Below are 23,326 nucleotides of genomic sequence, written 5' to 3'. Positions count from 1 at the left end.
GTTTCTCAGGACTTTATGTTTGACTCACATTTATCAGGCCGGAAACACATATCCAAATGAATGCTACTGCCGCTCTGTATCTGTTGGATGTGTACATAAAAAACTGTTTGCTCCTATAATTGCTATGACAACTTATAACACCAGACATATTGTGTTCTCAGCATATTCTGCTGCACCAAAAAAAATACTTTAGTGTAACTTTAAAGGAGCTATTTGTAAGTTTTTCACTGCTGCTGAAAGTGGTTTCTTGCCGGGACAAGGTGGTGGCGATCGTCACTTGACTTAGGTTATAAATGTCCTCTGAGCAGCTCTACGTCTTCAAGGCAGAGTGCAGGCTACAGTAAGTCACTATCAGAAAGTGAGGAGAAGGGCTGGGGCTAGCTGGTTAGCATGCTAACTTCAGTAGAAGAAGAGAAGTGATAGAAACAAGAGTTAACATTGCCGTTGCTTTCCACCTCTGGAGACAGCTGTTGGTGAGTAAAGGAATGAAGTGTGATGCTGAACTCACAATGTTTCTGCTAGACTGATAAGAAAACAGCTGTTAATACTAACACTGGCTACGTCGCAACAGCAAAACTTACAAATAGCTGCATTAATGACATGTCTACACTTTAAATGGTAATGCAAAAACTTGTGTATTCTATTTATATGTAAGAATTATCTGCCAGCAGAAGTGCCCTCCTTCCATTTCCAAATAAAACTGAGTTGAAACATTTATGAATATGCTAAATCTCTGATTAGCAGCCAAGGAGTGCGTAACACTGACGTACCCAATGTCAAACTACAACACTAGCTTTGGTGCGATATTGTATAGCTGGACTAAAATGTAGGTTGCTTCTAACTGCTCACTGGGCCTCTGAATAAGATGGTTCATTGTAAATCACTATACACTATGTTCATTTAAAAAACAAAAAACAAAAAACAAAGTCTTTTCCAGTCCAGAATGGGGACACTGGGAGGGGAGAGAGATGGCTGGAAAAAAGTGAGAAGTGGACAGAACACTTCCTCTCAGATGATTTTACAACACATCTAACAGAGATTTAAAAGGTGAGAAAAGAGAAAAAGGAAGAAGACAGTATATACAGCAGCATCAGATAGCATTCAGATCCTGCCACTTTTTACACACTCTAGTGTTGTAGATCTTATTTTAAATGAATAAAATAGCCATTTCAGACTCAACTTCCCATAATGACAAAGTGAAAACGTGTTTTTAGAAATATTTGCAAATTGAAAATCAAAAACAGAAATCTCAGACTGTTTGTGTGGCACTACACATCATGGTCAGGTACGTCCTCTTTGTTTGAATGAGGGGAACAAGCAGTGAAGTGAAACACATCACGCATCCTTATCCTCACTATACCTCTAGCAAGCAAACACAAACACACACACACACAGACAGACAGACAGACACACAGACAGACAGACACACAGACACACACACACACACACACACACACAGCATGACAGAAACTGCAGGTTCTTCAGGAAAGTGTGAGATTGAAGCCAAGTATGTTAGCAAGCAGCCAAACGCGCCTCTCCTGTTCTCACTTTGTTTTTCTCTGCAATCAGACAACTCACTGCCTCCATATGATGTGTGAGAGTGTGTGTGTGAGAGAGAGAGAGAGAAAGAGAGAGAGAGAAAAAAGAGATATTATTGTTAGCATAATTAAGTCTTTCTTTCCTCTGAGTCCACCTCTTACAAAGATTCCCTTGTACACCCACTGTTCATTTATGCATTTATTTGTGCTGTTTTTAAAAGGGGTGGGGGGGGGTGTCATTTCATTTTCTGCTTTGTTACACAACTGAGTGTTGAGAGACTCTGCTTCAGTGGAGAACAAGAGAGGGATGATCAGGGAGGTGAAACAACAATCACTTCTAAATTGTTCCAATTCTTGAGAAGCACTTAGCTCCAAAATGATCAATTTCTCTTATTGATGCCTGTGTGCTTCAATCACCGACTTAAGTTTGGGAGGCACTTTCTCTACATTTGTGTTCATGTTGGACCTTAGCAACAGCACAAAGGATAAGATGGTGGAATGTGAAGATGCGTTTCACCAAACAGTTCGCAAGGCAAATGCACTCATTTTAAAAAAGGTGGGAAAACCACCAATATGTCTCAAAACTGTTTGGCACTGCATGTTATTAAATTAGAGCAAAGTGTTGTATGCATTTGTCCAAGACAGTACAACAGCATCAGTGAGCTAACATTAGATCCACACAGCCAGCCTGAGCGTTTACTCTTCAATTTCTAAATGAGTATTTCTCAACTGTGGATTCATGCTGATATCACAGGGAGTCAGTGGTAGATTTTCCTTAATCAAATTTCACACTACTGGTGACAACAGAAACAAACAAACCAAAAAATACAAACACACAAGCACAGTGACAATGGAACCGTCTGTCTTAGTAGGAAACATCTATAAAGTTTTTACCAGCTCTCTCTGTGTGCCTGCTGTTCAGAGTGCACAGGAGAGCGTGCTGCATGTGTGTGCCAACTCTGTGACGTGTTGTTATTTGTTTGATACAATGTGAGGCATTGGAGTTGTATATATTGTTCAGTCATTTATGTGCCACAAAGTATTTGACAATTAAAATATCTGCAGTGGAGAGAGTTACGTCCGTCAGCTACCACCACAAAGAAAATGGGGAAACACTGCAACTATATCATAAATTTGACTTTGACATTAAAATACTAGTAGTAGTAGTATATAGTATATATAATGACAGAGAGCAGGATTAGGTTCATACACAACCATCTTCCTCCTTCCTTCCAAATGAATGAAGGCATTTATATACATTCACAAATTAATTTATTGCTTCATAGATGTGAGCCGGTCCCACAGAAGATAGTGGAGCAAGGAAAAGAGATGGGGTCATGCATGGCTCACAGACATGGTGGACACACACAACTACTGTTTAGAATGGTAGGTAGCTGAATCGGAGCCTTAATGCAATGCAGAAAGATGTTATGGACATTAATGTGTGGTGTTTTGGTGAGCAGGCATATGAAGAATAAACAGGGGTTTTGTCAGAAATTATAGCACACCTGGCAGGATTGGCAGATGTAATTAAGGAGCAAAGTCAATTGAGCTGATTAGCAGTGATCCCCATCATTGCTCCTTAATATCGACAGGGAAAAAGCAATCACCAATCTTCTTTTCAGCTGTCCATAGTTGATCTGTTTGTCAATCTGCACAAACAATGTATCTCAAATAATAGCAGGGAACGTGGGTGTCAGTGAAACATTTTCTTCAGGTTTTTTTTAGATTGAAAGCCTTTGAATAAAGGCTTAACATTTTTTAATGAGAAAAATCTGCAAGAAGTGTTGACTTAAGATGAGGTGAGAGATGAGATGAAACTTTATTGATCCTGTGACGGGAGATGTCTCGGTATTACAGCAGCAAGTTAAGAATAAAAGAGCAAAATATAAAGGACATAAATAACTGTATAAATACAGAATTATATATATATATATATATACACACAACACTCATGCAAACAAACAAATAGCAGCCAACAGTTTAGTTAACTGCCTCAAAATGACATAATATGTAATAATATGTAAACCCAGACTCTGGGGTTGAGTGGCTCAGTCTGAGCAGATTTGGCACAAAGCAGTATAAATAATTGTAATACTAGTAAAACTAATAATTCAGCGGGGCTAAGACTGTCTCTATATTCCAGACATGAGTGTAAGTGTCCACTGCGAGCAGTGCTGACTTCTGAGTCTAAATGATGGTATGGACAAAAAGATATGTGCTCTTTAGAGCAGCGTGGGTGGAGCAGCCTGTTGCTGAAGGAGCTGCCCAAGGCACACAGGTACTGCAAGGGTTGGGAGGTGTTGACCTCCTCTCGCACACCATGCCCAAGGTGTCCAGGGGACACCCTAGGACAGGTCCAGCCCTTATGATCAGTTTACTCAGCCTCTTTTTTTACTGCTGCATGCCACTAATGATGCCACCACTGAGTGATAGGACTTCAGAAGTGGACGCTGAATGAAGAAGGGCCTTAGTCTCCTCAGGGACAGTAGGTTGTATCATCTGAAAATTCTGAGTGAGACTGCTGTCTGTGTTGTAGGACACAACAAAAATGGAGCCAGTGTGGTTCCTTGTGGAACTCTTATACTGCTCAATACCATGTTAGATACACAGCCAGGAGATCTTCCATATAGTGATCTGTTGGTGACGTAGTCTCTAGTCCCTGATATAAGGCTCAATCCTCTCCATTTTGTTCCTCAGCATTGGTCGTTGGATGATGTTGAAACTGGAGAAAATGTTTTTTTTTCCATATGGGTCAAGGATCTGTGCAGCTTGTGGATGACTGCATCCTCCACCTCAATCCATGTCTGGTAAACAAACTGTAGAGTCCATAGAAGAATTTACCAGGGGTCTGAGGTGGGTCCGGATAAGCGTCTCCAGTGTCTTCACACAGCTGTCTGCACTGGTCTGGATGACTACGAGGCTTTTGGAAACTCTGCTGGTGCCATTTTAGCTAGAAAACTTGTGATATGGATGGCTGCAGAATACTGTGCGTTTTCAATTCTCAAGTTATTCTTCAAGTCACTGTGTGACATTTGAAACTAATTTGAGATTTCTTGTTAGATTTTCATTTCAAGTTAGAATTATCATTGTGTGTTGATGACGTTGCAAGCAGTGACTTAATACAAACCAAGGTAGTAACACAGCCTATCACAGTCTGAATATGAGGCTGCTGATTCTCCAATTGCTCCATGAACAACAGGCAATTTATTACTCACGGCCCCATTGATTTCCTGCTGTTAACTGAGCTCTTGTTACAGCCTGATGATTATGGCTTACCAAATGAAGCCTCCTACTAGTTGTTTATGCTGTTGGTAGTGCAGCAACCATCTAAAGTCTGTCTGAAAGAAACCATAAAGACTCTCGTCCTTTGAGTAATCAATTTTTGCTTTGAAGAAGCAGCTTTGATATTTAAACTGTCAGCAAGGGGAGAGAAAAGGGCAACTCTTACCTTCTGTTGCTCTGTGAAACTCCTCACTGAGTGTGTTGGTTACGTCGGTCCAGAAGGTATAGAGGATGTCAGGCTGACCATCCTGTCATCAAGTAGACAGAAGAGAAACACACTTATTATCTCAGGTACTTGAAGTTCTTTAGAGTAGCATGAGTTGACGATGTAATGGGAAACACGTTCTCACTCCAATGAACGTCTTCCTGATCAGCCATTGCTGTTTGTCTGATTGCCTGTTTAAGTCACTAAAACTACATTAGCTGTGTCCCAATTCAGGGGCTGCATCCTTCAGAGGCTGTATTTGAAGACTGATTGTGCCAAAGCAGCATGACTAGGCTGTCCCATTTGGAAGGCTCCTTCAAGTACGGCCGACAAATGAAGCCTTCCTTTCCTGGGCAACAAACGCTCCAACGCATGGATGCTTCGTGGCCCAACCTATCCCAAGATTCATTGCGCACATAAAATGAAAATAATATAGCAGCAAACAACACGACAAAGAGCCTGAGGATTACACTTTTAAATGTGAGTATTGGGTTTCAGCTCAGTTGAACAGCTAACGGTATAACTGTTAAAACCAAGGGCCTTAACACATCAAGTTTTTGTGAAAAAAATCGTATGTATTGTCACGGTTGCAATGCAACGGTAAGGGCAGTCACAGCTGGTGATGCAACATCGTCCTCCGAAGGATAAAGGACCACAAGACCTCATTTTGATCTGACCTGATCTTAAAAATTTAATCAACTGCAGTGACATGAATAAGGAAATTAACAATTAAGATGTTTTAACAATTGTGTTTGTGTTTTAAAGCAGACTGAAATTTGGTCTCAGGAAGTTGGTTGCACTCCAGTGCAATAAAGCAATGATTATTTATTATCTGAATATTATACAACATTAACAGCTGGAGTGAACACTCTAGAAAACAGCTTATTTGTGTACAAACTGAAATTTTTATATTATTATTAATGTGTAAAGTACTATAAGTGAAAAGTCAAATAAGCTTGAATAATAATTGTGATTACAATATTAAGTGAAGTCATCACAAAGGTCATCACACATCACAATGATTATCATCCATCATATTTATCTATCATCTATCTATCAGTACTGAGGTAGTCAGCGCAGATATCCATCATGCACTTTCAGCATGAATATGAAAAACTGTTCTGTTTAACTTACAATAAATAAAAGAAGAGCAGTGAGTGCTGCCAGACAGGCACGGACCTCAACGCACAATCACAGTTCAACATACTGAGCCTGACTAAGGAGAGTGCTTTAATTATTTAATGGGGTTGGACATGTGTGTCTGTGTATTCTCCTCTAATCCTCTATTAGAGAAGCCTGCTGTGAGGTCTGCTGCCCAGCTGTGTGACCTCTCCTCCACATCCTCACTTCCTCCACCTTCTGTACCTTCACTTTGACCTCTGTTATTCAGTTTTCTTTCTTAATGGACCAACTGTATGTCAGTGAAACAGAACAGAAGAGGTGTGTTTTTTTCCCTGGTTTGGTCTGAGCCCCTAAGCACCAGTGAAGGGAGATCATAATGCAACAGCATACTGTGATGTTTTAAACAACATGACAAGAGCCAAAAAACAGACCATAAATATTTTTCTCTGTTTTCTGTGGAAGAAGTTGACTGGCCTGCACAGAGCCCTGACTCCAACCTAATCCACTGACTGTGAGCCTTAGCACCCGAGATCAGTGTTGGACAAATCCCTGCAGGCAGGTTCCAACATCTGGTGGAAAGCGTGAAACCAGAAGAGTGTAGGGCGGTAGAGCAGCAGATAATTGACCTTTGTTTTGGAAAGATGTGTTCAACTATCACATATGGCTGGAATGTTCTGATATCCACAAAGTTAAGGTCATGCAGTGTAGGCTCAGAAGAAAAAAGATTAATGCAAGAATAATAATAAATGTAATTTAAGGTTTCTACAATGAGGACCTCAGGCAAGGTCTCAAGCAGCATTTAAAATTGTAGGGGTTTAACAAATCAGAGACTGGAGCCTGATCACACTAGGAAACCAACAGAAAATCAACAGTAAAACAGACAGTGAACCAGAGCCTGGCATCAGGGACTGGAGCAATACAACCTCATCTCTTGCAGTGTGTTAATAGCCTGGCAGCAGCACTCTGCATTTGCAGGAGCAGGGGAGATATTTCTCCTGCTGAGAGCTGAATGAAAGGAGTTACAATTATCAAAAATGAAGACCTTAAGTATGAATGATTTTCCTTAAGTCTGTTCATAACTAGTCTGTAGTTAACTAGTCTGTTCTAACTACTGATGCTTTCTCTGCTTGTCAAAGCAGCAGTATGTTTTTCTCTCACTGTAGAATAAGGTGTAAGGAACTAATTGCTATCACATGAAGGAACCATGGAGAACTTGGGGAAAAAAAGTGTGAGAGCACACTAACCTGTGTCACTCTACATAACAAAGCCTGAGGAAATGGTGTAACAGCTATTTCTCCACTTGAGGGTTTGTGCGTTTACACTTCACTACACTCCCAATTATATTACACAAAATATTACCTTCCCCATAATGAATTACAGCTCATTCATCACAATCCACATCTCAGCTCCCTGAATGCTTCTCTTTATCTCCTTCTCCTTTGTAATTTACAGACAGAGATGCTCTAATGTGTTTTACTGTTGTAACTACTGACAGTATAACTATGTGTCTGTTCAGTCATGTCTCTGTGGACACATGGCACTCTCGTCTATGACAGTGAGGAGTGACAGTGCAGCTGCACTGCTGAGGAGCCTTGCATTTAGACATGTCATTAGGTCTCCAACTCACACCTCCATCTCTGGGTAATTGGTGAGAGCTTTGTTTCCATAGTAACAGTCTCCCGCTCTGATTTGTACAACTAGGTTTCTGTGGAGGTAAGGGAGCGAGACACTGATGATCGTCATGATGATGTGTTAATGACTGTGCCATGATTACTACTGACACTACTACTACTTTTAAAGTGAGCAGGCCCAGGGGGCTGGTAGCTGTTGTTGCTGGTTTTGTCAGTTTCTTTCTTGCTGCCTTCTTTCTTCCGGTCTTTCTAGGGCTTAACATTTAAAAAAATATGCTCTACATTGATTGGAAGGAGCTATATGTAAGTTTTTGCTATCGCTACACAGCCAACATTAGCATTAACAGCCATTTATTTACCAGCCTTGATGAAACATTTGGAGATCAGCATCAAAATTCATTCCTTTAGTCACCAGTAGCTGTCTCCAGCTTCTATCTCTACCACTTTCTCGTACTGAAGCTAGCATGCTAACCAGCTAGCCCTGGCCCAGTCGAACTGCATCATCACTATCTGATACTGAGTCACTGTGGCGTCCTCTCTGCCCTAAAGAAGTAGCTGCGTATTATAACCTCTTGTCTTGCAACAATGGCTGAAGCTCTCTGCAAGACTGGTAAGTAAACAGCTGCCAATGCTAAAGTTGGGAATGTAGCAATAGCAAAACTTACAAATAGCTCCTTTAAAAAGGTCTGCTACTCCGGATCGTCCTAAAAAACTATGTATAGTTTATGCAGAGACTCTGCCTGTATCTTATTTTCTTCTCATTCGGCTGTGTTCAGCAGGTGTGCAGGATGACTGCTACTAAAACGTAGCCACCAGAATGTTGGGATATTTTATAGGGATTTTATGTTAATTGTGTGAAACATGAAAATTAATTTATATTAAAAGTTTTATTTTGTGTTTCTAATAACTATATGGCTAAACTGGATCCTTGCCACGGTTTTCCTGATAAAAGCTATGATTATTACTATTGTAGCAAAAACCAGAGCAGTGATGTCCACCCACCTTGCTGATCTCATCAATGAAGCACACATGAGTGACGGGGTCTCTCTTCTTCATCAGGACCTTCTGGAGATGCTGCACCTGTGAACATGCAGCAAAGAAAACTTCACACCTAACTCATGGGCCTTGCTTTTTGATTTGATTTTAAGTGTGTGATTCAACACTGGATGTAGAGGAAGTTAGTAGTCTCAGGGAGCTGCGGACCTGTCTGCACGCAGCACATATTTGGTCCATCAGTTTCTCCAGGTTGGTCCACAGAGCAGCGCGGAAAGCTGCCGTGTTCCCTGGTGTTGGCAGCACTGCTCTGCCTGGAGCACCTGGAGGGAGAAATTCACAATGTTTGAGTTTTTTGTTTGTGCTATGATCATCATCATCATCATTCCATTATTTGCCATCATTTCACATTTACAGCTGATACAGAAGAGCATTTCTGCTTCTTTGTACAATGCAGGAGCAGTGAGATGAGCTTTTCTACAATGTGTTAGTCCACCTCTCAATACTTTGACTTGACACTCAGATCAAAGCCCATTGGTTCCTATGATGTAAATATTTAAAAAAAAAAAAACAAGTCATAAATATGTATTTTCACTTTTAAAAAGGTTCGGTATTTGCATAAAACAGCTGGTCATTGCAGATTTTAGTAAATAGCAAATAGAGCATTTGTTGGGGACTATTTTCAGCCGTGGACTAACATTTGGTGGATTATTTTTGGCAGCAGGATGGTGTATGTGGGATTGAGTCAAAACAAGCTAGTGTGTGTTCATTATAATGAAGGAACATGTTACCCAGTGCAGCAGTGTGGCTCGTTGATGTGTTTTAATAGTTTTTAGAGACAATGGAGCTCTATGGCTCAAGGAATGAGATTTATCTTTTGGATACACAGAACTTGGTTTAGGTCTGCATGTGGGATTTTATATGACCAGAATATGACCAGACTCTTTTTTTAAAAAGATCAAGGCAAATATCCTTCTTTTATTAAGTGTTATGATCCTAAAATGCCAGTGGAAGAACTGTTAACCTAATCAGGCCCGGTTATCTGAAAATATTGTGTGCAATAATTAGAACAATGAAGTGGCTGCCTCATCAGAGCCATGAAAATAACACACACCCTCCAGCCAGAGCTGACTATTCTCTGTGGCCATGGTACAATAATCTATTTTGGATCAAGCCGACTGGTGAACTAGGTCAAATTATAAAATCCAATTGTCTTTCATCTTTTAGAAATAGGACAATGTATCCTGTGTGTGTGCGCGTGTGTGTGTGTGTGTGTGTGTGTGTGTGTGTGTGTGTATGCTTATAAACTTTGTTATCATGGAGACACATGACCACGTCCTCCTCGGGCCTCACCTCTGGGGTTGGCCGGCTGTGTCAGGCCCTTGATGTCAAGAGCGCTTGTGATGTTGTCCTGTATGGACGTGCGGTAACCCCCCACCACACTGCCGATGGTCTCTCTTAAACTTCCCAGGTTGTAGAAGACCTGCAGGGCTGTGCCGACCTGGGTCGGATTCTGGCCAACAAAAGGAGAGAGGAAGAGAATTGAAGTTGGCAGTCTTCCATGGTGCTATTTTTTTTTTTTTTTTTACTGAATGAAATCAACTTAATGTGCCTGATAGTTTCACACACAGAACAAGTGCAGAGGGGACAGCAGCAGATAAAAATACACCTTACATTGATTTAATGAGAGAGCTGTGAATATGAAGCAGGGCAAAGTCAAGACAAGAAAAAAAAAGAGAGGAGAGGAGAGGAGAAGAAGAAAAAGGTAAAATACAAAAATCACACATCTGAACTTTGCACTGACTCTGACTCTCCTGTTTATTTACACTGAATATGCCTCACAACACATTTTCCTTTTTGTTGTGTTATTTTCTTAATGAGGAAAATCTTCTTCTACAGAGGAGTTGAAGGTTTTCTTATTGTGCCCCACACACTGTAGCATGAAACTGCTGGGAGCATGTCGCAGCATTAGAGGGACTGAATATGTCTTCAGTTGTTGCAGCCTTATAGTATATAGTATACAGTATACATAGTGAACAGAGCTTAGTAAATTCATTGATTAGCAGATGGAGAGAACATGGCAAACAGCAACAGTTTTGATTTATGTTTAATGATTTGAGTCAATTTTGTAGGAAAAAACTATCTGTGTTTAACTGAAAACCTCAGACAAAACTAAACATGTGAAGTCACCTCAGGCTCTGGGATGTTGTGATGGCAATTTAAATAACATATTCTGACATTTCATAAACTAAACAATGGGTTTGTTTTTCCACACAGAAAAACATTGGTGGTGTGGGAATTACAGGGCAGTCATCTTTCTCTCACAACTTTGACAAATCTTGGGAGACTGGTGTGTCTCACATCAGTGAGGGTCAGCCGGGTGCTGCAGCGTGACTGCCCACTGCTCCAGGTGTATGTACTCCCTGCTCACTTCAGCGTGTGTGTGTGTGTGTTCATCATCTGCAGATGGGTTAAATGCAGAGGTCAAATTTCCTGTCTGTAAACCATACTTGGACTATAAAAGATTCTTCTTCTTCTTCACTCAATATGATATCAAATCACGGGAGAAGACAAGGCACAAGAACTGTAGCACCTGAATGATATGTAATAATTACAACAAAAGCAACAAGTTTATCACCTGCTTGGCTCTTTATAGCCTGGCTTAGCTAGCTCACTTCACTTCACTGAGGTCTGAGATAGGATTTTCATATATGGCCCAGTCTCACCAGGAAAAGAAAAGAGGAACAGATGAAAAGTTAGAAAAGACAAAAATAAAAACACTTAATAATTAAAAGTTTGCACTTTTAAAGATGAAGTTCCACATTGTGGAAAATGTGCTTATTTGCTCTCTTGTCCAAAGTTAGACGAGCTATGTGCTGGAATTCTTTCTAAGTGAGAGTTGTTCATTTACAGGGAGTTTTGGAGAGGCAACAGGTCAGATCACTATCTGAACACTTCCCAGGACTAATGACTGATGATTTCAGATTTCAGCTACTGGGCTCAATTGTTTTATATTTTCTAGAAAGAAAAAAAAAAAGATACTTGGAGAAGAGGTAAGAGGAGAGTAAAGAAGGAGTTTTTCTACGTGGGTCAGTTGTTCTCCCACTCAACAGATGGGCTACAGGGTCTCTGCTGGCACAGTCAGAGCGCTGAGGTGAAACTAGCTCCCACACAGCCCAGGCAGCATGTCCAACTGCTTACATAACATTCACAATAAACAGCTCCCTGGGCTGATATAAGAAGCTGTCGCTGTGTGTGCGTGAGTGTGTGTGTGTGTGCGTGAGTGTGTGTGTGTGTGTGTGTGTGTGTCTTTGTGTCTCTAGAGCCCCATATGTCCACACACAGAACGCAGTGATAGAAGTTGTTAGCCAAGGCTACTCCAGCAGTAGTCCGGATAAAAATACATCTACTGAGGGTGGAGTACACAGGGGACGGAGCCGCATGTGTGTGTGTGTTGACTTTGGAGAGGATTGCAGTCACAGCATCCTGCTACTTAACTCTCTGTCAACAGCTTCAGACACACCTGTTTAGCCTCTCTTTCCTTTAAACTCGCATAGACCAAAAAAAAAAAAAACACCAGCTTGGACATTTCACATTAAAAGCCCTCCATTTCACAGCGTATACTCCCAGCCTGTTAACCTAAAGGTGTATACCTTTAAAAACTCACTCAGCACCTTAGAGGACAAAAAATGTAAAAAAAAACAAAAAAAACTGCCATAACAATTATATATAATATATATATTTTTTTTCAACCAACATCAGTCCTGATCATAACTTCCAGGCTTTTAACCCTTTAAATCCCAGTTTGTTTACATGAAGCCAATGTTGTTGTTTTTTTATGTATGATTATATTTTCCATATGCTACAGGGGAATTTTCATGAGAACCGCAAAATTCTTGGTTCATTAGGATTATTTGTCTTATTTCTTTTAATCCTCTTGCCCCTTCACATACTGCTGCCATTTCTGGGACTCTGGGATGTTGCACTCCAGAGAGGGAGCATGTTTTTTGTGCTTTCTTTGTCAAAGCTACAGGATGTATAGAAAATGTCCTAAAAAGTGTGCACACTGTACACTCTGTTTGCAAAGACAGGTCAGCCCTTTAACTGAAACAGGCTTATATTAGAGATAGAGCTTTATTCCTAGTTATACTCTAGACATATAACTATTCATATTTTAGTAAAAGGCCTCTCTGTTTTGTGAACTGCTTCCATTTATATTTCATATTAATGGGGCATTCCACCGATTTTACACGTTTACACTCTCCTGCTAAGTCGTTACAAACAGAGGAATGATGATGATGCGGCTCTGAAGGGGAGGTTTCTAATCTCTAAGTTCATCTTCCTAAAATATCTTCAGGGTTGTCTTGTACGGGGCTTGAGGAATCAGATTTTCTACAGAATGTTTGTTAGAAACTTTGGATGCGGAGTTCTTGAAATACAGCACAGTGTACATTTCCCAAGCAGAAATTCTATTAGTAAAACTACAGAGATATTTCCACTCACCACTCTACTGCTCTGAGACTATTTCTCTTTACTTTACTCTTTATTGTATTTCCATAGAAATACTGTTTCCATAATATCAACAGTCAATGAAACTCAACAGTATGAGGAGTTTCACATTAAAAGTCCCACATTACACTGGCTCAAAGGGGCATAATCTCCCTCTTTGCTGGTAGGCTTTTAATGTGAAATACCTGCGGAGGAGGATTTCGCTGAAAGTGAAATAGCAAAGTGTAAAATTACAATATTTCAGTTAAAAAGAGAAACTTGATGTATATTCTTGAATATTACATGAACTGGTTAATGATGTATTTATACTGAATTTATTTTATGATGAGCAGGAAGTTCACCTGGCTTTTATTTGACACTTTTGAGTGAGTGCTGGGACCTTACTTGAAAATGTCCATATTGGGAGACTTCACTTTACTCGTTACACATACTCATATTACATTTAGAAGGAAACCATACTCTACATCTATGTGACTCCTGTGAAAAACAGAGATTTACATGACAACATAAATATATTGGCTTGAGTTTTGGTGGGCCCAAGGAATATTATGTTTTAAGAGTGCAAGCTGAACATTAAGGGAAATCAAACATCTAAAGATGACATTTAAAAAACACTCAGCAGGAGTTTTCGGGATACACTCTCGCTGTGAACACTTTTTGCGAAGACGGTTTTCTTCGCTTTTCATCCGTTTCCCGCTGAGATAGAAAGTGAAACGAAAAGTGTTCGGAAGCTCGATGAGAGGCCAAATTAAAAAAATGTGAGATTTCCTGTGACGTTCAGAACCATAAGGTCGTGACATGTGCTCTTTGTCATAAAGAGACAGCTTGATTCACTCTACCACCAGCTGGATAAACGTTTCATCGCCTCTCCACATGGGCTTGAAGAGGAGCGAGGCAGAACATGGCTGCTGAAGCGCAAATACAAACGCTCCTCTGGACACTGCCAACATGTCATCATGGACACTGTACAGACTGTCGCACATGCATGCAGCAACGCGGTTTCTTTAATGGGACAATATCCCCCTGAGAACAAGGCTTTCTGGGGCAGATGAAGGTTAGCAGAGCTCACATGTGCCTCCTCTCTCACATGTATTTTATAGTGTGACACACATACAAAGTGCTCATCTCGCTTCTACTGTTCTCCTGCTTTTCTACTCAGGACCACGAGCTTAAGACGTTTTTGTAAAAATCCGATTTCCTTGTCTTAAAAAAACTGACCTAAGACGAAATTAAATACACACACAAAAAAATCTTAAAAATCTTAAATAAGAATCACAATGCATTATTTCTCATTAATACAAGAGTTTAAATGCACTAAAACTGTCAGGGTGCTTAATTTCTGTGACCCATTTATTCCCTTAAAGGAGTCAATATACAACGTTAACACACAGGGAAGAGAAATAGCAGCTAGGTGGAATGACAGAGCTGCTTGTGGGATTTGCTTGGCTAGTGCATTAACATGAAGGTGTTCTTTCTCATTAATATTCAGTTGTCCTCAAAGTGAGCCAACAAGCATAGAAGAGGTGTTTGTCTGCTTTAATTACGTCTTTGTTTTTTTTTGTTTTTTTTTAATAGCCTGAATAATAAAAAATAAAAAAAACAGGGATGTGTGTGAACAGTAAATGTTCAAAAGCATTAAAATCTGCTAAATGAAAGTATACCAGGTAATCTTTGAAGTAGAAAACCCTGATATACCTGTGCAACATGTATGAGTCTAAAGACCTGACCAATAAGTGGAAGTCATTACTGCAGCAGCTAGAACATGAACTCATGCCAGCTCCTCAGTTACAAAGACAGCTGTGCTGAAACACAGGAAGTACCTCTCCCAGCAAATAAAACCCTGTCTGCTCTGTGGTGGTTGTTTTTTTCTTTTCTCTACTTTTCTTTTTAATTTATTTATTTATAAATATTTAATGTCATAAAGCACAGCAGAAATTCTCAAATAAAAGCCTGAGAAGTATTCAAATAATGTCCAAGCCTCAAAAAGGGAGCTGGGGTCATGTTCAGCATCAACAAATAACATCTTTTTTTTCTCTAAAAAAACATTATGTATTGGAATTACCAGGGAAGGCATTAAACATTATGTATTGGAATTACCAGGGAAGGCCACTAAACTACACCACTAAATATGGGATTTTGCACTTTGAGGCATTGGAAGCTTTAATGTGAAACATCTGTGCAGGAGACGTTGGGTTTTACTGACAGAAACAAACACAAAGACCGCACATGTTTACCTATTGTCTTCATACAACAGGAGGAAGTGTTGACTTTGCTTTAACAGCAGATTCAAAGAGGAGCAGATCAGCATTCAGGTGAGATAAATAAATCTCTGCTCACGCTGAGAATTTTAACTCAACAGGCCCTGGACAATCAGGTGAGACCAAATATCTGTGTTAGTATTCTGTGTGTGTGTGTGTGTGTGTGTGTGTGTGTGTGTGTGTGTGTGTACCTGGATCTCCATGCCCTGCTCCAGCAGTCTCTTGGCTTGGTTCTCTACCTCCAGTCTGGCTCTGCTGATCAGCAGCAAGTCGTTCTCAATCACCTCGATGCCGCTCAGATCCACACCTTGCGACAGGTAGTCTGGAAAATTTGCAAGCAAACACATCAAACCACATTTTTTCCAGGGGCGCTATATTAATATTATTAACTTTCAAACATTCCCTGAACCAGGGATCATTACAGTTAAAAACACAACGGACAAAAACAAAGAAACGACAGTGTTCAATCTGTGCCTGAGTAAAATTAAATCATTTACACCTCGAACAAGTATCTGCCATTCTGGCCAATTCTATTAACTCTCCAAATCTGTATTACGTGTTTAATTTATTATTGTTTACAGGTTTTCAAAGGAGAAAAAAAAACCTATTAGGTCTCCTCCTATTAAAATGGTCTTTTAATCACTTTCACAGCAACAGCTCAGTCAGTCTGAAACTTCATCAACACATCTCCTTTGTGATTGAATTATTATATTTCTGTAGTTTAGTTTGCATCCTGTGGACAGACAGGATGACAGTCGGACTAGTCAGCTCGACAGATTTGTCAGCAGCACTTGCTTCAGAGAAGCACATAGCACTTCTGACTGCGTGTTAAACGTTCCCATTCTGCTATTGCCCTTCCTGCATTGTTTGTCCACCCACCTGCTCTCGGAAAGCCTGACCATGTGTTAGAGGAAGAAATATCGACTGGCCTCGCAACCGAATCCTGTTTTGGGCTGATATGAAATTGATATTGATGTAACCATGTCAATATGTGCGATGCTGTCAAACAGGTCATGAGCGCCTTGAGCAACAGTTGAGTTTGACAACTGCTGCAATGATCTCTTTTGATGCAGTTTATTTTGAGACTTTAACTGAACTGAATCAGCAGAGTCCAAGTAACAAGACTCACTTGGGTCTAAGTCACTTGGCAAATTTTATGGATAATGGTGTTTGTGTATAGAAAGTGAGAGCTGGTGTACATGAGGTGTATCTGAAGAGTTGTGAGGCAGTGACTTGTGGTCCTGACTTGTCTGGGAAGTTTACTCGTCCAGGAGGAAAGAGAAAAGTAGGGCCAGGCAGAGAGATGACCAAACTATTTTGTACTTGATCTAACAAATCGGCAGCGATAGAGATGATGCAGAAGCTGTGGTAGTTGTTTACAAGTAGATATTCGTCACGACTGAAGAATATGCAGATTTAAGAGATGTTATTTCTGTAACGTAACTCACATCAACCTGCACAGCTGTGTCCATCTCACCCAGTCTTACCACCATTTTCTGCCCATTTTTCTGTCACTATTTTCATGTATGTAGCTGTACAGCATGAGGACATGTTCATATTATTTGCACAGCAAAATCTTAATGGGAAGAAGTTTAGGGCAAGGAGTTTTAAGTCGTTTATATACTCAATTTTAACTGCACATAGTCTATGACCGCTTTCCCATTCAAGTGAGGGAAAGTGGTCTCAGACTCTCCAACCCCACTGTATGGGTAGACAAGCAGCTGCAATGTAAGCAGCATTGCTCACATATGGATATATACACTAGGGGCGGATCAGGACTGAATCATCCCTGCTTAATGCTGGAATATTGCCCATGACAACTTCCAGCTTTGCACAGTGTAAAAGTAACTAAACATGGGGATGTTCGAGGAGATCACTTCGTATGTCTTCACAAAGACGGGCAAGACCTGGTGATTGTTCAACTGGGGATAAAAGTGCACACTGTCAAATAGTCTCTCCTTGACGGGGAGATACTGTGCTCATTTTCAGGTTCATATTTTCATTTCCGGGGTCTATTAGAAAAAGTTTACAGGCTTTCATGTTCATAAAATAACTTATTTTTCCTCTGACTGTCTAATTCTGCAGCACCTGTTTTTCACCCTCTGTCTGAAACATTTTTTTTTTTAGCGCCTTTCTCTTGAAGACCCCTCCTCACCAAAAGCCCTGTGTACCCTGACTGGTCAGCTCCCACAGCTCTGAGCGCGAACCGCCGACCGACCGACTCCAGGCTGTTCCAGAGCAGCCGTCTACACTCCGCTCAACTCTGCTAACAGTGTAAGCGAAACTTTCACCGTGAATATCGCTACAATAACCTCAGATGAAGTAGACACACACCTTTTCAAGCTATGACGATAGTTATAGCCTCTCAAATGAGAGAAACGTCATCAAGTTTCATCGTTAGTTTGCACTTGGTTTTACATTAATGAGTGAAATGGTGTTTGCACCGTGGGTGTTTCAGTCAATTAAAAACATGAAATCTTCCATTTATCCCATTCTACTTGAAAAGCAGTAAATTACTTCAATATCATCCCAACTGTCTTTTGATTACAGCCCTAATTTAAATTTTCCAGAGTATTTGCATCTTTCTGAGCCATGTCTTTTATAAATCAGGACGACAAAAAGGTACAGGGACATCAGCCGCTGATGATGAGAGGGGAGGTGCGGGGACTGATATCAAACCATTTTAGATGTGCTATTTGTCTAGAGCTGCAGATTGTTTGCTCTTCTTCCCAGAGAGAGAGAGAGCGATGGAGAGTATTATCAGGCAGGTGGCGGGCTGAGGCGCAGAGGATCCGGGAATTGGACAGGAGCCACATTCAATTCAAAAGCAATCCGCTCGAAGCCTCAGCCCAAGTACAAAGTCTGCCAGAGACCACGGCGAACAGCTGAGCCCAGAATCCCTTTGCTTGTTTAGATATGTGTGTTTGTAAGAGAGGGGCGAAAAGAAAAGAGGTTGGTCTTTTCTGACTTGTGTCATAATATGCTCAGAGGGCTGTCTGATACGCCTTCTCTGACCCCCCTCCCGCACACACACTGGATATTGTGTTGGTTCCCAGGGGATAAGTTGTTCTCTGGCACAGATTTGCCCTGTTTTCTGTGCTGGGGAAATTCCTTCAGCTCTCTCTTCATAGGACGAGGAGATGGATATTACCAATAATCATAGTCACCCATACATAAAGATATGCTTTACAACACTGGAATTTGTCACAGCAATGTAATGCTTAGAAACTCAGCATCACTTGGTGATGGAGGTAATCAGCAGAGTGGCGTGTGGATGGGAATAGGCAGCAGGGAGGGATCAGCTTTCCAGTTATCAGAGCATATTTAACAGTCAGGAAATAATTAGCACGTGCAAATGGAGAAAGCTGAGGTGAAGGTTAGAGTTAGGCCTGAGAGGGATTTCACAAAGGAGGCTAAAGACATCAGCTTATCAATCCACGTTTTGCTTCACTGAGTGTTAGTACATTCTATGGATCGGCTCATTTGTGACATCTTCAGCCTGTGCGGTCCCAAGATTCAAAACTAGAAAGTAGTCAAAGGTAGAATTTAAATAGCCAATGGCTGGACAAAATACAAAAGACAAGCAATGAACATTTGACAGCCACAGAGCAAGAGCTGGTGAAGTAGCCTTAAGGGAGTACTCCACAAAAAACCTTTTAGCATGAAACACTTGTTAGCTATGGTTATATGCAAACGGTTTTTCATTCTGACTGAAATCACTGCGATCATTTCATTAACAGTACAATAATAATCATGTCAATAACAGTCGATGCAGTTAATCAGAACTGCCGTGTGACATGCACAACAATGATGAATACATCATCAATTCGTCTTCCACAACGGTTATGTTATCTCTTTGGTGCATGTATGACCAGCTGCTCCAGGATGGATTTCTATCGCCTGTTAAGTGCAGTAGTTGCCGTTATTGTGTTGCTCTAAATTGAAAAGCAGCTTGATAACAGCTTACTCTTACTGAGAGCAATGAAGGGGAGAAGGTGAGCAGGGGACTTGTTTGAATTGGTTGCTATTTCTTTCATTTCAGTTCTTTTAGGGTTTGTATTAAGAACAAACTCTCTACAAAAGGACCAGTTTATCTTGGAAGCCGGCAGCTTTCAGTTACTTGCGTCCTCACGCATTTACGTCAGCTTTGAGGGTGTGTGCAGAAAGAAAACAGCCAAAAAGTAACCAGGTTTAATCTTTAACCAGGTACAATTTTTCTTTGGTTTATGAAAAGGTTTAAACTACCTCTCTACAACTCAGTGTGGTGTTTGTATGGAGCATTTTTTATTCTGTTTTGCCTTTTAAACCAAATATAATCAGATGCTTGAAAGGTTTGTATCTTGCTCTTTTTGTGGAGGACGGCAGCTGTAGTCGGGCCGTCTTCACAACAGCTAAAATGGATAAATCTATTCCAACGATGACGAGTGGTGAGAAAAACCTATCAAATCATCAATAGAAACTTCTCTGATCTCTCCTGCACCCTAATCTTAGAGGTTTTAATCGAATCTCAATCATCAGCAGAGTTTGTTCAGTTGTCATGAAGTTCTCCATCTTCTGATTGAGATGTGGTTTAAAGCTCCAGAAAAAAATAGTAAGTGGCCCTTGAATTAAGATCTTTTTCTAAAACGTTGGCTAAACACAGCTTCTGTTTGATGCCGGTGAGTTTAGCTGTTTAATGAATCTACATTTCACTTGCATTTACTGCTGAAGAAAAGCTGCTTTAAGCTGTGCAGCAAGGGAACATTGCACTTATATCTGGTAATAGATGTTTCCTGTTTCGCAGTAAAACTATGATGCACATTATACAGTATGTTCTGCTGTATAATGTGCGTGTATATTCGCAGTACTGAGTGGTTTCTCAGTTGTTTGATGTTGGAGAGCTACCCCACAACTGAAAGAGAAAATTCAAAAAAGACCTCCTACGCAGAGCACACATTTATCACAATTTCATTTAAAAATGGAAAACAATTAAACAAATAATAGAGACTAGAATTATAGATTGTATGCCTCCACCAACTAGTAAAGTTTGCATCCACATCTGTCCAGACTCATACACAGTATGTAGTGAAAACTTTAATAAAAAGTATAAAGTGTTTTAACAGAGCATTATGATGCCACGGTGAAGCCGACCTTTGACCTTTTGGATTATAAAATATCATCACTTCATCATTATATCCTATTAAACATTTGTGCTAAATAATAAGCGTATGAATTCTTGAGTTTTGGCCAGAAATGTGCTTTGTAGGGTCACAGTGACCTTGAGCTTTGACCTTTAAGCACCAAAATATAATCAGTTTATCCTTCAATGTTTGAGCCAAATGTAATAATATTCCCTCTGGGCATTACTAAGATATCCTGTATCACGAGAATGGGACAGACAGACGCCCTAAAAACCTAACGCCTCCAGTCACAGCTGTTGACATGTATTTACTCTTTTCCTCCATTATTTACTTCACTGCTTGTACATGAGTTAATTTAATAATTTTTGTTTGATTCCTTGTTTAGGGCCTAACCTTTGGAAGAACACACACTGTCTGACAAGTATTTAGTCCATTTGATTAAAAAGGAGCTGTGTAACAACACAACACAGACTCCTCTGCCAGAAGTTTTTTTTTTTTTTTTTGCAGGAAGTTCTTTCTTTTTAGCTTTCAAGAAGAAGAATGTCTGAAACAGCTTCTTAAACATAACATGTGTAAAGAAGCAGAGGGGCTGTGCAACCGTCAGACTGCAGTGTGTCAAACTAGTGTAAACCATAATATGACACTGTGTGTGCATTTGCTTAAAGGCACAATGAAATGTAATTTTACTTTCTGTAATCTGATGTTAGTATGGTTGAAACTGGATATCAGAACGTCTGATTTTAGTCCTCACCCACTGTTATAATATCTATGTCCCCTGAACACATGCTTGTCATATTACATAAGCAAGAAGAAGCTTTTTTTAAACAAATTTAGGCTCCCATAAACAGTCATTTTTCATAACTGACCAGCTATTTTGTGATTCCTCCTCTGGGTTTTCATGATCACATCTCTATCAACAATCAGATGCCATTACTACAGGTAGCATACTATCGTCTCGTCCACTCTGCTCTGAGGGGTAATCACATCTTTGACAATGAGTTCATTTAGTAACACAAACATCCACTTTCTGTCGCTGTTCCACAGTTACCCAGCGTAAGACTTTTACTGTGAAGCGGCTACAGCTTCCTGTGGCCTTAGTCATCAACAGCAACAGCTAGTTCCACAAGTGCATAATAATGTGTTTACGTGAAAATATAGACAATTTTCTGCACCTTTTCTATTCACTTGGACAGTAAAGCAAACAAATGTTAAATGTTGCATACAGGCAGTACAGATCTGTGCAGCTTGAACAGACACCTGAAAAATAAAATAAAACTATGATGCAAAAAATCTACACTTTCAATCCCTCCCTTTCAATGTCTATGCTTTCACACTAGGCTGAAACTAGCAACTTCATTCATTAGCAGGTGTCTTATTGACTATCTTTAATCAATCAACAAGTCCAAGGCGTGTGTGACGACAAAGTTCCTGTAACCTTAAGGAAATATTGATTTTGTGAAACACATTTAAAGTTGAACTTATTTTGATAATCACGTCTTTAAGGGTGAATCCACTTCTTCGCTATTAATATACACAATTTTCTGTCTAAATCTTATATAGACATCTTAAAAAACCCTCATAAATTTTTATTTTGGTTTCAGAGACTAAAAGTGTATTTTCTTCTCTCTCTTTATGGGACCAGGCTGTGTTAAGATGCTCCCTCTGCATCTTAATTTTTTTCTGCCATTTTCAGCCTTTATTGGACAGCTATAGTGGAGTTAGACAGGAAAGGCAGGGGATAGGGGATAGAGAGAGAGAGAGAGAGGGAGAGGGAGAGAGAGAGAGAGAGAGGGGATGACATGCAGCAAAGGGCTGGATTTGAACCCAGGCTGCTGCAGTAAGGATTCGTCCCCTGCATCTTAAGTTTTAAAGCTGAAGTTTTGCTTCGTTCAAACAGTTGCTGATTAATGTTTTTTCTGACAATGACCCTGCTCAGGATATGACTCCCTGACGGCTTGAATATGTATGACGTGAGTGGGTTTAATGGGTTCTGCTGGTTAGTGTGTCCAAAATCAATTTAGATCTCTTTCAAAGTTTTACTTTCCCCATTTAGCTGATGAGTTACTAGCACTAAAGACAATATGGATCTTGACCTTGAATTCCCAGCTGTTTGTGCTGCAGGACCATCATGAAGGCGTTAGCATTTACTGGTGTGGCATTTGTCCCTTGGGCACCAAGTGCATGACTGCTTTTTCCAAAGTATAAAGCATTCACACAAAGACAGCCATGAATTGGGTTTTACTCATACGCACCTCTGTTTGAAATAGCACAGCTGGGGACTACACAACAGCTAGCAGCCTTTAGGCTCGCCAGCGGACAGCCTAGATATCACATTGCAATATTAATGCTTTCATTAAACATTTATAGATGTTTTCTGTTGCACTCTATTGTGCTTACAGCAAATTTAGGTGTGAAACTGGCCCCTCACACATCATTGTCATCTTCGCTGAGAAAAAAAAAGGCTATTTTTTCGTCTTGGTCTCGATCCTGATTCCTGTTTCTGTCTCTCTCTCATGTTTGTGCAGAAGAAAAGTCTGCAGACGTCTTTTTTTCTCCCTCTCCAAAATGCTGCTCTCTGCCATCTATTTGTCTCTCACTAAAGACTTGTATCTCAGGGAAAACATGCCTCCCACTGAGTTGCGCATGTCAGTGAAATAGTGAGACT

At 40.3% G+C, this 23,326-nt stretch overlaps 1 protein-coding gene across 1 annotated transcript in view; it reads right to left on the bottom strand.

Moving 5' to 3' along the window:
• The window catches only part of cog5 (component of oligomeric golgi complex 5), a 53,506-nt gene that overhangs the window by 9,657 nt on the left and 20,523 nt on the right, over positions 1-23,326 (bottom strand). Inside the window, exons 7-11 of the mRNA XM_023422977.2 lie at positions 15,733-15,863; positions 10,128-10,287; positions 8,985-9,097; positions 8,784-8,861; positions 4,990-5,071 (exon numbers count right to left, since the gene is read on the bottom strand). Of these exons, the coding sequence (XP_023278745.1) occupies positions 4,990-5,071; positions 8,784-8,861; positions 8,985-9,097; positions 10,128-10,287; positions 15,733-15,863 (564 nt within the window). The remainder of the gene's footprint in view (positions 1-4,989; positions 5,072-8,783; positions 8,862-8,984; positions 9,098-10,127; positions 10,288-15,732; positions 15,864-23,326) is intronic.

This window comes from Seriola lalandi, unplaced genomic scaffold (assembly GCF_002814215.2).
Source record: "Seriola lalandi dorsalis isolate HSWRI2012SDOR001 ecotype SW California unplaced genomic scaffold, Sedor1 jcf7180002054688, whole genome shotgun sequence".
In the NCBI taxonomy this organism is placed as follows: domain Eukaryota; kingdom Metazoa; phylum Chordata; class Actinopteri; order Carangiformes; family Carangidae; genus Seriola; species Seriola lalandi.
Note: the sequence above shows the minus strand (reverse complement) of the source record. Positions and strands in the feature narration are given on the sequence as shown.